Raw genomic sequence first — 16811 nt, forward strand, 5'->3', positions numbered from 1 at the left:
AGTTTCCTATATAGAACATTTTTTGTATAATAGTTTTTTATACAGAAATTTTTTGTATAACAGTTTTCTATGTAAACAATTTTGTGTATAACAGTTTTCTATACAAAAATGTTTGTGTATAACAGTTTTCTATACAGAAAAATTTTTGTATAATAGTTTTCTATATATAAATTTCTTCAGTTTTCATAGAAATTGTTGTGTATAACAGTTTTCTAGACAAAAATGTTTGTGTATAACAGTTTTCTATATAGAAAATTTTTTGTATAATAGTTTTCTATATATAAATTTCTGTGTATATCAGTTTCCTATATAAAAATGATTGTGTATAACAGTTTTCTATGAAAACAATTTTGTGTATAAACGTTTTCTATACAAAAATGTTTGTTTATAACAGTTTTCTATATAAACAATTTTGTATATAACAGCTTTCTATATAAAAATGTTTGTGTATAATAGTTTTCTATACAGAAAATTTTTTGTATACCAGTTTGGAATATACAAATTTCTGTATATAACAGTTTTCTATATAAAAAAATTTTGCGTATACCTGTTTTCTATATAAAATTGTTTGTGTGTAACAGTTTTCTTTATAGAACATATTGTGTATAATAATTTTCTATATAGAATATTTGGTTACAGTTATTTATAGAAAATTTTATGTATAACAGTTTTTTCTATATTTTATAATATTGTATTATAATTTTAACAATTTTTTATAAAACAATTTGAGTGTAAGAGTTTTTCTATATTAAAAATTGTTCTAGGATATTTTTGTATAACAGTTTTTTTTTAATTTTGTAATTTTGTGTACAAAAGTATTTTTCTTAAAAGAAATTTTGTGTATAACAGTTTTTTAATAAAACTTCCTTTATTCCCCTCCTTTTTTCAGACACCAAAAATAAAGAGGCTCTTTGCAATCCCTACACCAATATTGATGATCCCTATGGACGCCCAGCTTTATGGGAGGAAATAGCCAGCTCAATACAAAATATAGATCCTGAAAATGCTCCGATACTAGGCTCAAATCCAAATACAATGCACCAACATGTGCATACACAGCAGCAGCAGCAACAAAACCAAAATTCAACAACACCCACAGATCATACCCTGCTAACACAAGTTAAAATGGAAGCAATTGATGATACTCTGCTAGAGACATTATCAACACCATTGCTCAGTCCTTTGGAGATAAAGAAAGAAAATGTTACCAATAGTCTGTCCATGCAACCGTTGACACCACAACAAACACCCACGCATCACTATTATGGCCAACATCAACAACAGCAGCAGTCTTATCAGCAGCAACATCACTCACTACACTCACATCCGCACCAACATCAGCCTCATCCACATCATCAGCACCACCATCATCAGCAACAACAACATCAACAACACCACCAGCCTCAACATTTGCAACAGCAGCAACAACAACAACACCAGCATCACCATCATTTACAGCAATCACAACATTTATATCAACATCATCCCAGTTTAACGGAGGAACATCATTTGACAACCATGTTTACCAATTTAAATTCCCATACTCATCCTCATGGCCATGCACATGTTGCTCTGCAGCATCAACAGCAGCAAAACTTACTGCTGCACAGCAATAGCAATAGTCCCTCAAATCGTTGCAGCAGCACCGCCAGTAGTCACAATGCCGATGTTGCTCTCAATGTTGCAGAAACCACAAATTTATTAAGTCTAAATGGTTCGACGGCGGATCATGTGAACGCCTATCAGCAATACGGTCATAATAATTATTTAAATGATAGTTTAAGTATAAACACAACAACACAACTGGCTCAAAATACATCAATGCATCATCATCAGCAGCAACAACAACAGCAGCAGCAGCAACATCAACACCATCTAACACCTTTAGCTGCCTCAACGCCAACAATTGGGTCTCAGAATTCCGCCACAGCCGCATTGCAAAATCTTAAAAATCTCAGCAATAACAACAATAACAACAACAATACAAGTAATAATAATAATAATTATACAACTGCTGCTACAGCAACCACCGCATATCCATGGCATAGCAGTCAGGTGAGTTTTGTTTTGTGGCCAAAATGAAATATTTATTTAATTGCATTTTTTATTATCATTATTCATACTAGTTCGTTTCTACACATTTCGCAAACAAAAAAAACAAAAAAAAAAACATAGAAATAAATAAGTTGTCTTGGTTAAAGCTTTATTATTTATTTTTTTATTTTTGTTTTTAAACCAACATATTAAATGTATTTTATATTTTATTGACGTAATATTATTATGTTGTTGTTTTGTTTTGTTTTCTAATTTAACAGCCTTTTCATAGTAAATACCAAATACCCGCTCCACCGCCGCCACCACCTCATCATTTACAAAATGCACAATTATGTCCACCTGCTCTAATACCGGCCGCACAATCACAAACCAGTAGTGGCAGCAGCAGTGCGGCCAGCAATAGTAGTTCAAGGCATATGTTTGTGCCGCCACTAACACCTCCCAGTTCTGATCCCGGAAGTCCGGGTAGTTCAATGGCAGCAGCAGCCGCACATGCTGTAGCTCAAGCTAATCAACATCAACAGCAGCAACAACAACAACAACAACAACAACACCAGCATCATAATCAGCAGCAGCAGCAAAACAATAGACGTACAACACCTCCACCTCCTTACCAACAGCAGCAGCAGCAACAGCTACAACAACAGGGTCATCCACTTTCCTCCATCTGCCCCAATATTATAACACTGCATTCTAGTTCTCCCACAGCTGTGGGCCATCTTATGAGTCCGGGTCGTTCTCTAACCACATTGGGCCAAACAGGTGCTCAGTTGTTGGTTAATTCATCAGCCAATAGCAATACAGCAGCAATAGCTGCTTCTACAACTAATAACAGCAACATTAGCTCAACGACTAGGGGCGGTGGTCATACAGCGTCAGTGTCGTCATCTGCCTCAGCTACACCGGCTCATTTGGCCAACTTAATTGTGCCATCTGTGCGTTCAGTACGCTATAATCGTCGCAATAATCCCGAGTTGGAGAAAAGACGTATACATCACTGTGATTATGTGGGTAAGTAAGGGATTTTTTAATAAAGACAATTTGGGAATTTGGAGATATTTTTAGGCTTGTGGTGGTTAAAATAGAGGAATATTTAAATGAATTGGCTTAAATTTTCCAATGCTATTGTTAAACCGTGATCTTTTTCATTGCAACTTTTAGGATTTTTACCAAAATGATTACTGTTCTGTAGTTTTTTTCTTTTTTTTTCTTCTTCTGAAACAACATTGGGGAGATTCCATCCCATTCCGATTTTAACTAAATTTTGCACAGTTATTAGGTATTGCAACTGTTTATCAAATCATAGAGCTTTTAACTCGAGAACCTCTCAGGTCCAAACATATGACGTCTTAAATTTTGAATAAAATTTTCAAAATTTTGACTTAAACCCATTCTGTAGTTGTAGAAATATTTAAAGTGGACTCGCTTTTATTTTATGAGTTATTCACCAAAATACTTCTAAACTCTAAAAGTATCCAGCTGAAAAATTTGATTTTTTAGATATGTGACTTCGAAACTAAAACTAAACTAGAATTGAACCAGGGGAGGAGGAGCCTCAAGGTCTCAAAACGATGCCAAATTTTTTTCCTCGGTCCGATTTTCATTACTGGCGCCCATACGAAATGTCCAAGTTTACATAACGCATAAAGCAGGCTGAATTTCACCTATGACATGCAATATGTTGGCTTTGAGGGCCGCTGATGTTTACATCTTATTTGCAGAGACCTTAAGAAAATCCCACAAAACCTAACAGGGTAACGGCACACGATCTCGGTGGACAGTTCTCATCACCTATATGTGAGATGACCAGGTGTTCAAATCGCTACTGCAGAATGTACAATGTGGCATGAGCTATGTGGCATGAAGCGTGGTGTCCGTATCATCCATTTCAGTCCAAAAGAAGTTGATAATCATCGACCTATACAGCTCGCCATTGATTGTGATGACCTGGGCATCGTCGTTCTCATAGAAATATAGACCGATGAAGCCGCCAGCCCAAAAAACACAGCAAATAGTAACTTTTTCGGGATGCATTGGATGCTCATGAATCCCATATGGATGGATTTCGTCCCAAATTCGACATATTTGTTTGTTGACGTGATATGGCCCTCGACTTAAAATGGGCAAAGCTCACTAGATGATTGATGACACATAAATTTGTTGTAATTCATATGGTTGTCTTGGATAAACTACATCAAATGTTTTGATCGTGTTAACCTATTTTTTTTGCAATTTTTACTTAGACTGGTCATTACTTTTTAAAGCAATTAGGATAGGTTTCATGGGCTGCCTCTCGTTAAACAGCTCACTTGGGTCCATTCAAAACTCATTCCATTAAGATACCTAAGAAGTAAACAGCAGGATATTAATACTCATCCGTTGTTTCCAAGGTGAACCAACCACATTATCTGATGCAGGAGTGATTACATCTTAGATTCATCCTTGATAACTCATTTAAACATGAAATGAAGGTGGTACCAAGGATGTGTTCCCTCAAGTTTGCCAGATACGGGCGTTTAGCAGAATAGGTGGGACACAGTCTCCTACACTTCTTCATTTCGACAGCATCTACTGTAATAAAGGAAGCAATTAGCCTTATTTCCTCACGACGCAAATCTATAAGAAGATTCGTTCTGCCGGCACTGTATACGAGCCAGGTCGACTAACACAGCTGGATTCGTTAGACCACCTTAAAGGTTCAGTCTTATATAGTCTCTGCTGTACAACCATCTTACATTTTGCAAGGAAAATATCAGAAAATGGATCAATCGTCTCATCAGCAATCATCGCTCCCCATTTGGGCCATTCGTCTGCTATACAATTACCCTGATTTCCATCGTGTTCACTGACCCATATAAGCGTTATCCTAGAATGTCTCGCTATCTCATTTAAGAATAACCGTCATTCTTCGGTTAACCTAGATGCTATCAGTAAATACACATATATCTCTAGATATTCGACAATACCTCAGCCAATTGGATGCAAGTTTTATGGCAGTAATTTTCGCTTAAAGAGCAGTGCAGAAATTAGGTAGCCTTAACTACGATTTTGTCCTATAGTTCTCGATAAAGAAACCTCCACCGACTATTTTATTCCTTTTAGAGCCGACATCGTCAGGGGGTAGATTTCACGCAGCCATATATCCCAGTTCGGAATTAAAATATGAAATTGCATGTCAGGAATGGTTTTGCGATGCAGTGATCAACATTGCTAGAGTGCCTGAGGTCCTTGCCAGACCACGAGCAGCCAGAATTCAGTCTCACAGCAGAGCCATTTCTATCACCATAAAATCAACTGGCAACCAGTTTAAAACAGTAAAAAGTGCTTTAGAAGAAGTAGACCTTACAGCGCCTGTAATGAGTATCGCAATAGTCCTTAGAACTCGTTCAACGGCCTTCCGGTGAGAAGCTTTCTCCAAGGCATGCCACCACACCAAAACTCTATAAAACAACATGGGTTTCACAACTGTTTTGAAGATCCCATTGATACCCTTCGGCCAAATACCCCAGTTAGTAGCAACTGCCCTCTTGCAAGAGTAGATGGCCACATATGCCTTGTTAATCCCGTTCTAAATGTTCAGGTTTCAGGATAATCTTTAATCAAGAACAGTTGCGTCCAAGCACCAATACATCGATATTTGAATTAGTGTTAAACAGCTTTGAAAGCTCTTTTTTCAAAGTGCATAGCGTAACATGGACTGATCGTTGTTTGTTTGCAAAATATTGCTTGTTGTACTCCTGTCGGTGTGAAAGCACAAAAGCTCTGTTGTAAAAGCTCGTACATTATGCATATGAGCTGGACGTAGATAATATAGAATGATGTCAAGTTAATTTGCATTATCCCATTCAGTCTAGGGGGTCTAAAGCAATTATGTTAAATCCAAAGATCAAAGTATCGTTAAAGCAATAATTTATTAAAATTCCCTAATTTGGAAATAAGTTTCATTGATGTGAAAATATTTTGGGATTTAACCATATAAAATCAAAAGGCTTAATACACGGATAACATGAAATTTTTTTCTTTTATAAAATGTCAAAATCTAGTTATGAACTCTAATCTAGATCATATTTTCATAACTTCTTCTAAGCCCCTCTAAAACACAAGATTTAAGACACAATTTATTTTTTTCAAAAAATTGATAATTTCTACCAGCCACTGAATGGCGTCGACATCAGCACTTAATATTAATAAAACTGCCATAAAAATTCTTGTACAAACATAAATTTTCATTAAAAACATATAAAAACAAAGTTTTTAATTCCCCTGCAAAACTGTACTAAAACTATAACTTAAGCTAGCTAATAGAAAAAAGAGAATAAGAAAAAAAAGGAAATCTCAATGATTGTTCTAGTTTAGGAATCATCTTGTAAGCCTAGCTTGTAAGTAAGTGTATAAGTGTTATATTATTGTAAACTTAAAGTCGTGGGAAATTTTCCTTATTTTTCTACATGGAATTTCAAGGCATTTTTACCCACATTGTTTGCGGGCATTTTTAGCGTTAGCTATTTTTTTTTGTTCAGTTTTAAACGACATGCATACAAACCGAACGTTCGAACACATAACTTTGACCATAATTTGATACTAATTAATACATTTTTGCCATATTTGTTCAACATTAAATAATTAATTATTATGTTGTGCAAAGCACGCACTTGGTGGTGTTGACTATAAAAGGTTGTACAAAACACTAAAAGCCGCTGTCTGTGTTAAGTAATTACCACTTAAATGATAATTGGCTTAAATGTGTGTAGATTTGTATGTGACAAAATAACAATAACAGCAAAAAAAAACTTAAATTAAGATGGAGTAAAAACAATAGCAAGAAAAAAAGAAAAATTAAAACAATAATCAAAAAAACATATAACAAAAAAAGTTATGTTAGCTGGAGTTTTAAATTTTGGCTTGTTCCTGCTGTAGCCATTACCACCTTTAACCACCCACTAACTATTATTTGGGATTAGTGTTAAAGTGTTATTTTTTCACTTTTTCTGTTTTTAACTTTTTTGTGTGCTCCATCATGTAACAACAGTTTTGTGGCAAGTCTTTCGTTGTTTGGCTTGTTTTATTTATTTTTTTATTTACCCAACAATGTTTCAGTTTCATTTGTCATATGTTAGTGTTTTTAATGTTAAGTTTAGTGTTTGTTGCTGTTGCTGTTAGTGGTGTTTGTCATTTTTGCTTATGTTGCATGTTGCAAGTTTAATCAGTGCTTTAGATCACCTAGTTTCTTACATGAAACGACAGCAACACCAGCAACACCAGCAACAACAACAAACAACAGCCAACTGACAAACGTTACAATTATGCTCATACACTTACACCTCTTTTGTGTCTTGTTTCTGGAGACACACATACTTCATATGAGTCTTTTCAAGTGTGTTACAAGAAGACAAATACAACAGCAACTTGAAAAAAGTGGATTTTCTGCATTAATGTCATGTTATACAACAAGGCTTACGTTTTTCCTATTTTTTTATTATTTCGATATTAGATTTTTTGTATGTTTTTTTGTTCGTCTACCGAAGACATCGTTTATTTGCTTGATGATGCCAAAGCAGACAGAGAGACGGACGGACAGACAGACAGTAAGATACAATATTGTGCACACACATGTAACACATGACATGTAACAAACCATACAATGTCAAAATAGAATTTTATGTTGTTGTTGTTTAAAAGTGTAGTTTGCACTAGTTTCTGTTGTAGCAGCATTTTTTGTTGCTTAGTGTAACATTTTTTTTAGTTTTTATGAAATTATATAAATATTTGTTCAACGAATTGGTTCTCATGGATAACTGAGGTTTAAAACGACTCCAAAAAGGAGAACTTTTTTTATTTTGAACAAAAGTTCTAGAACAATGTTTGCCCTGTTCGATATGTCTTTTCAAAATGTTCACATTCGCCCTAATTATCATATTCTGAAAATATTTAAAATTTGTCTCATAAATATTTCTAAAACAATTTTAAGTTTCCTGGCAACTTTTTTTGAAAATCCAAGTCCCTTCAATTATCATATTCTGAAATAAATCATCACATATTCATTCATTTGTAATTCCATAGGGAATCCGAAGAAGGTAATAAATATGCTTATGTACATTTTGGACAAGGCAAATTTATTTAAACTTCGTACACAGGTTTTTTGTGGTCTTACACATTTTTAATTTCGCTATTAACTATTTAACCCCATGTCCAATATTACCTAAAAATATTTAAAATTTTGAAGTATAATTTGGTGAATTGGCCGAATATAGCACTCTTACTTGTTTTTATTTACATTAATTTGTTAATTTTCATGAAAAAGAAATTTAACATATGAATTTCGAGATATCCTTCTTCAAAGGACAGAAATCTTACTAATTATCCTCGTTTTAATAAAAATATGTTTTTGAATAATACCCCAGCAAAAACTCAAAAACTAGTAAGCCAGCAAGTAATGTTGGAGCTTAGTGGTAACTACTTATTATTTGACTGAAACGCTAGTTAGTTTGGTTACCATTTGACAAAAATCATGGGTCTCGCTTACAAATGTACTTACATTCACCCTAAGAATATGTAGTTAAAAACTGAACATTTTTGAAAGAAGAGAGCCTATAATCTAGCAAATCCATGGAGGCCATTTGTCCGACGTCCGATATTTATAACCCTATTCTGTAGCATTTATAATTCCCTAAAAAAACAACTGTCTAGAGAAGAAAATCGTATTCTACATAATTCAAATCTGGCGTACATTTGGGACAACCTTTAAAACAAAACTACAGTTTTATATTTAAATTTGTAGCAATGTATTTAGCTAAAAAGCTTTACATTTCTAGTTGGGAATTGATTTATATTGACTTTTTGAAAAGCTGAACCACTAAATATTCACTTCCTGTCACTTTATAACTCTTGAAAGTATCATAACTTTGTTCTTTCTAAGTCTTTTGTTTTTAAGCCCCCCTGAATTCAAACTAATTAACTGAAATTGTAGTTAAACAAAGCATTATTATTATATTGTTAAGAAAATTAAAGAAAAAAACAAGCTAAATATTTTCTCTTTTTTGTACGCACTGCATGTATATAATTTAGGTTAATTTCCTTACAAACAACACCCATGTCTTAAAATTTATTTAAAATACAAATAAATAGAAGAAAAAAAAATATGAAAAATCCATAAAAAAAGCCACACATTTAACTCTCGTCTTTCTGCAAGAGATTAACTTAAATTTATTTAGAAAAAAAAACTAAATCTGAAAGAAACAAGCAACAGCTAAAAACCACACAAAACAAATAGTAAAAAAAAAGAAGAAAAAACTGCAAGACATACTTAATACAGAAAATTGTTAAATAAATGTCTAAAAAGCATATGTGACACGTTTATATACCAATTTTGGCACAAAAAGCCGGTAAACATAGGTGACTGTCTGTCCGCCTGTATGTCCATACGTATGTCAAACTGTACGTACGTAAGTCCGTCCGTCCGTCTGGCTGTCTGTCCTAACATCTTTCCATCTCTTTTTTCTTAGTGGCTGGCTGCGTTTGGTTGCTTGTTTTACACAAGTCTGTGCTATTCATTCACTTTACTTTACGTTAACATTGCTACCAAATGAAGTTATTATGACATAAATGCACGCATCAGATTGTTAAGATTGTAGATTGACATCTGTAATGTTGAATACAAAATATAAGCAAGAAAATATCTGAACAAAAAAAAAACAAAAACACCAACATGTAGAAGAAAAAAAATCAACAATGTACAAACAAACATTCAATACAAATATGTTTTGTTTGAATGTTTTAGAGTTTGTAGGGAAAAACACAGCCAAAGAGTAGAAATATAAAAACTTTCATGCGTACCAAAGTGTCCAACTGTCCGTCCGTCCCACCTCTGTCCGTCTATATTAGAGTCTCCAAGTTAGTTGAGCGTGTGTATGGATGATTGGATGGATGAATTCTTACGGTATTATTACCAAAGACTATTGTCTTGATAAATATAGTAAAGAATAGTTAAAGTTTACTGAAGTAGACATTTCAAATATTTTGTACGTGCTGCTGTTTTATGTTGGACAATGAATGAAGGCTACAAAAAATCAAATAATATACAATAGCAGCCTGGAAAAAAATGCGTTTTGTGTGGATTGTTTTCTTCTTTTTTGAAAACATCACAGTGGACAGACAACAACTACAGCAGTGACAGTCAAAAGACTACTGGTAAATGTTAACTAACTAAAATTGATGAAAATGAAAGAAACAAAATGTTTATTTTCCAAACGTCTAACAACAAGAAAAAATTCTGATTGGAAGTAAACGACTTTGAACAATACTACTCTAATCGAAAACTATGTTTCTTAAGTTCCTAAGAAGTACATTTTAACTTTCATCCCATACTTGTGTGAAAAACCACACAAAATTAATATTTTTTATACATTTAAGAACAAATTATTTAAGCAATGTTCACAAAATATCTGGCCATATGGTAAACCTTAATTTAGCACAGAAATATTCAAAAATATTTTATGAAAAGGAGATATTTAAAAAGCGACGTTTCTAACATTAGTGTGTGGTTTTCAACACATATGTAATTTCTATATATTTTGCTGTAAGAACAGCGTATCCACAACCGCAATGTTTGTGTAAAAAATATGTTTAAAAAAAATTATGTTGCTAGCGCAAAATATCTATGTGTGAAAAAACACACATAATGAATCTTTTTTATACATTTAAGAAAAAATTATTAAAGCAATAATCACAAAATATCTGGAGATTTGATCAAAAATATTTTATGAAAACGTGAAATTTAAAAACCGACGTTTCTAACTCTGGTGTGTGGTTTTCAACACATATGTTATTTCTATCTATTTTGCTCTAGGAACAGAAATGATTGTGTAATATATGTTTAAAAAAAATATGTTGTTAGCGCAAAATACGAAGACATACCGTATGTGTGGAAAACAACACATGGTGGTAAACAATGTAAAATTTGTTCACAAAATATCTGGACACTTGGTATACATCAATTAGGCACAGCAATATACAAAAATATTTTTTGAAAATGAAATATATAAAAACCGACGTTTCTAACTCTGGTGTGTAGTTTTCAACACATATGTGATTTCTATGTATTTTGCTCTAGAAACAGCGTATTATTAAAAATAATTTAATTGCTAGCGCAAAATACCGTATGTGTGGAAAACAACACACGATGGTAGACAATGTAAGATTTTTTTGAAGGTGAGCGGATGAACTTTTAATGTTTTCCGGATATATTTTTCCTAAAAAGTCATTAATTACAAAAATTTGCAAAGTTTTTAAGTAAATCAAAACAAATTTTACACATGGTTCAAAAAACTTACAAAGCCAGATTTAAAACTGGCAAAATCTTTATTACTGATAAACTTAGAGTAATACTAAATTAGCGTAGGGTACTCATTTCTGAACAACAATAGCAAAAAAAAACTTCCAATAAACAATACAATATAAACTCTCTTAGTCTTAATGTCAATTCAACTACCAATAATGTAACGTGCTTATAAAGTATAAGCCAAACAAGTGTATTAACGTTAACAGCAGCAACAAATAAAAAAAAAACAATGTTGTATACTAACAACAACTACAAAAAAAAGAACTCAAGTTTATCTATTATGCGTAGCACGTTCAATTTATTTTAAACACGTCTAAAATTTTTTTCCATTATATTTTTATAAATTTAAGTATTATTGTCAAGATTAAAACCATAATAAACTAAAGGTGCCAATAAGATATTTTTTTTTTTTTCCAGCAAACAATTCCACACACAAATAAAGCCATAATTTACAAAAGTTCATGTAAATTAGAAAAGTGGAAAAAAAAACACAGAAATATTTTATTTGGTGTAATTTTTTTGTTACTACTGCTCATTTTACAAAATATAATTAGTTTAAATAACATTTTACCCACATCTTGGAAGAAACAAAAAAAAATATGTATAAAACGTTCACTTGTTGTTTTGCCACTTGTTAACCATTAATAAGGAATTGGTTTGGTTTTGGCTTGCATTTCATTTCAAATTCATATCTATCTTCTCATACAATTGACCCAATAAACAACCTTAATTTGTGTTATTTAAGTAAAAATTCATACATTCAAATTTTTGTTGTTGTTTTTGTTTCTTTACTATAGCATTGCATTTACTACTAATATTTCCAATATTAACCATATCAAGATGCAGGCAAAAAAAAATAATGCATCAAAATGTTTACGAAAAATTGTTTTGGAAAAAAAATTATAAAAAAAACCTCAACCACATAAAAACATATTATAATAAGACATACAACAACAAATAAATCCATAAAGCAATCTAATAGAAAAAATGTTAGTTGAGGACACGGTTTTTGTAAAGGTATGAAATTATAAGAATGAGTTTAAATTGGTATTAATTAAAATAGAGTTTTGGTACTAAAAAAGGGTTTTAGTACTTGAGTTTTGGTACTAAAATTTAGTTTTAGTACTAAAATTAAGTTTTAGTACTAAAATTCAGTTTTAGTACTAAAATTCAGTTTTAGTACTAAAATTAAGTGTTAGTACTAAATTTGACGTTTAGTACTAAATTTGACCTTTAGTACTAAATTTTACTTTTAGAACTAATATTAAGTTTTAGTACTATAATTGAGTTTTAGTACAAAAAATTAGTTTTAGTACAAAAATTTAGTTTTAGTACTAAAATTTAGTTTTAGTACTAAAATTTTGTTTTAGTACAAAAAATTAGTTTTAGTACTAAAATTAAGATTAAGTACTAAATTTGACTTGTAGTACTAAATTTTACTTTAAGTACTAAATTTGACGTTTAGTACTAAATTTGACTCTTAGTACTAAATTTTACTTTCAGAACTAAAAGTTTTAGACTATAATTGTATTTTAGTACAAAAATTGAGTTTTAGTACTAAAATTTAGTTTTAGTACAAAAATTGAGTTTTATACTAAAATTTAGTTTTAGTACTAAAATTTAGTCTTAGTACTAAAATTTAGTTTTAGTACTAAAATTTAGTTTTAGTACTAAAATTTAGTTTTAGTATTCAGTTTAATTTACTAAAATTTAGTTTTAGTACTAAAATTAAGATTAAGTACTAAATTTGACTTTTAGTACTAAATTTGACGTTTAGTACTAAATTTGACTTTTAGTACAAAATTTTGCTTTTAGAACTAAAATTATGTTTTAGTATTATAATTGACTTTTAGTACTAAATTTGACATTAAGTACTTAATTTGAATTTTAGTATTAAATTTGATTTTTACTACTAAATTTTGCTTATAGAACTAAAATTAAGTTTTAGTACTATAATTGAGTTTTAGTACTATAATTTAGTTTTAATACAAAAATTGAATTTTGGTACTAAAATTTAGTTTTATTACTAAAATTGAGTTTAAGTACTAAAATTAAGATTAAGTACTAAGTTTGACTTTTAGTACTAAATTTGACTTTTAGTACAAAATTTTGCTTTTAGAACTAAAATTAAGTTTTAGTATTATAATTTAGTTTTAGTACTAAAATTGAGTTTTAATACTAAAATTGGGTTTTAGTACTAAAATTAAGATTATGAACTAAATTTGAATTTTTGTACTAAATTTTACTTTTAGTACTAAAATTTAATTTTAGTCTATAGCGAACGAGTGCTTTGAGTGGACGTTTTACATGTATTTTGTTTTTGTTTCAATAACAAAGCACATGTTAAATTTTCACTCAAAGTACTCGTTCGCTATAGAAAAACAGCACATAAATCGTGTTTTAGTACAGAAATTACATTTTATTATAAATATTGTATTTTATACTAAATTATATGTTTGTACTAAGGTTTATTTTTAGTGTCTAAATATAGTTTTAGTACTAAAATAGTATTTTGTGTTAATTGTACTAATATTGAATTTTAATAGTAAAACTCAATTTTCAAACTAACACAGTTTTGGTAATAAAATTGCCCTTTAGTATTAAAATTTTCTTTTAGTACTGAATTTGCAAAATGCTGATTTTGTCCTAATGCGTTTTTTTTATATAAAAACTGTCAGATCAGTTATTCTAAACTAATGAATATTTTTTCCGTTATTCAAAAATGAATACATTCTTTTTAATCTTCTGGTGCTCAGTATGTTTGAATATCAATTTTTGATAGTGTAGTTTTTTGTTTCCCCACTATTTGTGATTTTCTAAGAGTGAACATAAAACACGACAAGCAACAGGTTGCCAACATTAAATAACATGCAACATGTAGCAAACTCCTCTACATACCATTATTATTATTATAGTTAAGTACTATAAGGTGGTTTTCCAATTCAGTTTTTTCTTGGTTTTTTGTATATTTCTGTTAGTGATTTTATTTGTTTGGTATTTTTGTGCATTAAATTGCATTTCGCCACAAATAAGGTAGATTTATTTCAGAGTGTTGCAAGTAGTATGGTATTTTTTTGAATAAAAAAAAACACAAAAATCTCCTACTTCTTCTTTTGCTACAACAACTACTTAGTTATTTATCTGGCACCTTTTATATGCATTTATTTATGTTTATTTGTTGTAAGTATTATTGTATGAGTAAAATGTGAATTTTAAAATTAAAATTTACAGTTGTAGTTTGACTTTCAAATGGGGGAGAAGGAAAAAAAATCTGATTTTTTTCTTCTTTAGCTGAACAAGTGGCAAAAGGGAAGATTTGTATTGTTATAGCCACCACAAAAAATCGTGTTAATCGTGTTATTGTGGTAAAATGATTACAATTGCAATGATTTAAAAATATGTGTTATTAATTTATAATTCGTTATTACTATTTTGGTTTTCTTGTTAACCTTTCTAATATTTATAAATATTTGTGTTATTTATTTGGGATTTTTCTTTTTTTTCTCTCTTTTTTTATTGACAGGTTGTACAAAAGTTTATACCAAAAGTTCACATTTAAAGGCACACCAAAGGATACATACAGGTAAGCAAAAATGTAAAGACAATTGTTTTTATTTTTAATTATTGTTTAATTACTAATTAAAGGGTGAAGTAGGTAAATTTGAAAGTTATAAAAGATTTAAGCGATTTAATCAATTTAAGGAACAGGTTTGTGTCTAAAATCTTTTGTTTTGGAATTTTTTAAGTTGCATGAACTAAAATTCAGTTTGAAGACCAAAATTGTGTTTCAGTAATAAAATTTTGTGTTTGTACGAAAATTTGTTCTTATTATAAAATTTTTATTTTAGTACCAAAATTTTTTTTTTTTTTAATTTAGTACCAAAATTTGGTTGTTTAGTACTGAATTTTGGTACACAAATTTGGTTTTTTAGTACTAAAATTAAATTTTAGTATCAAAATTTGTTTTTTTTATACTAAAACTCAATTTTAGTACTACAACACAAGTTTAGTACTAAAACACAAGTTTAGTACTAAAACACAAGTTTAGTACTAAAACACAAGTTTAGTACTAAAACACAAGTTTAGTACTAAAACTCAATTTTAGTACTAAAACTCAATTTCAGTACTAAAACTCAATTTTAGTACTAAAACTCAATTTTAGTACTAAAACTCAATTTTAGTACTAAAACTCAATTTTAGTACTAAAACACATGTTTAGTACTAAAACTCAATTTTAGTACTAAAACTCAATTTTAGTACTAAAACTCAATTTTAGTACTAAAACTCAATTTTAGTACTAAAACTCAATTTTAGTACTAAAACTCAATTTTAGTACTAAAACTCAATTTTAGTACTAAAACTCAATTTTAGTACTAAAACTCAATTTTAGTACTAAAACTCAATTTTAGTACTAAAACTCAATTTTAGTACTAAAGCTCAATTTTAGTACTAAAGCTTAATTTAATACTAAAACCCAATTTTAGTACTAAAAATTAATTTTAGTACTAAAAATTAATTTTAGTACTAAAAATTAATTTTAGTACTAAAAATTAATTTTAGTACTAAAACTCAATTTTAGTTCTAAAACTAAATTTTAGTACTAAAACTCAATTTTAGTACTAAAACTCAATTTTAGTACTAAAAATCAATTTTAGTACTAAAACTCAATTTTAGTACTAAAACACAAGTTTAGTACTAAAACTCAATTTTAGTACTAAAACTCAATTTCAGTACTAAAACTCAATTTTAGTACTAAAACTCAATTTTAGTACTAAAACTCAATTTTAGTACTAAAACTCAATTTTAGTACTAAAACTCAATTTTAGTACTAAAACTCAATTTTAGTACTAAAGCTCAATTTTAGTACTCAAACACAAGTTTAGTACTAAGGATAAATTTTAGTACTAAAAGTCAATTTTAGTAGGTACTAAAACTCAATTTTAGTACTAAACCCAAGTTTTGTACTGAAACGAAATTTTAGTACTAAAGCTCAATTTTAGTAATAAAACTAAATTTTTAGAACTAAAACTAAATTTTAGTACTAAAACACAATTTTATTTGGCAACTAAATATGACTTTTTAACAGTTTTTTTTAACCGATTTTGCTGACATTCAATCTCAAAAAGTCTTGGATAACACTGTGCGACAAATAATTCCAGGGAAATGTTAAAATTTTATACAAAAAAAAAAAAAGAAATTCTTGATAAATTCTTTAGCATCTAAATAGATGCCACGCCCATATTAATTATTTGGAATTTAAATATGAATTTTGTTAACCGATTTTGCTGATATTCAATCTCATAGAGTCTTGGATAACTCTGTGCGACAAATAATTCCAAGGAAATTTTAAAATTTAAAATTTTGTACAAAAAAGAAAATACCAGAAAAACAGTAACATTTCACTGGAATTATTTGTCGC

The 16811-nt window shown here is 29.9% G+C and overlaps 1 protein-coding gene across 1 annotated transcript in view; it reads left to right on the forward strand.

Moving 5' to 3' along the window:
• Positions 1-16811, forward strand: part of dar1 (dendritic arbor reduction 1) — a 129738-nt gene that overhangs the window by 89469 nt on the left and 23458 nt on the right. The window contains exons 3-5 of the mRNA XM_065506487.1: positions 890-2055; positions 2316-3066; positions 14916-14975. Coding sequence (XP_065362559.1) covers positions 890-2055; positions 2316-3066; positions 14916-14975 — 1977 coding nt within the window. The remainder of the gene's footprint in view (positions 1-889; positions 2056-2315; positions 3067-14915; positions 14976-16811) is intronic.

This window comes from Calliphora vicina, chromosome 3 (genome assembly GCF_958450345.1).
Source record: "Calliphora vicina chromosome 3, idCalVici1.1, whole genome shotgun sequence".
NCBI lineage: Eukaryota > Metazoa > Arthropoda > Insecta > Diptera > Calliphoridae > Calliphora > Calliphora vicina.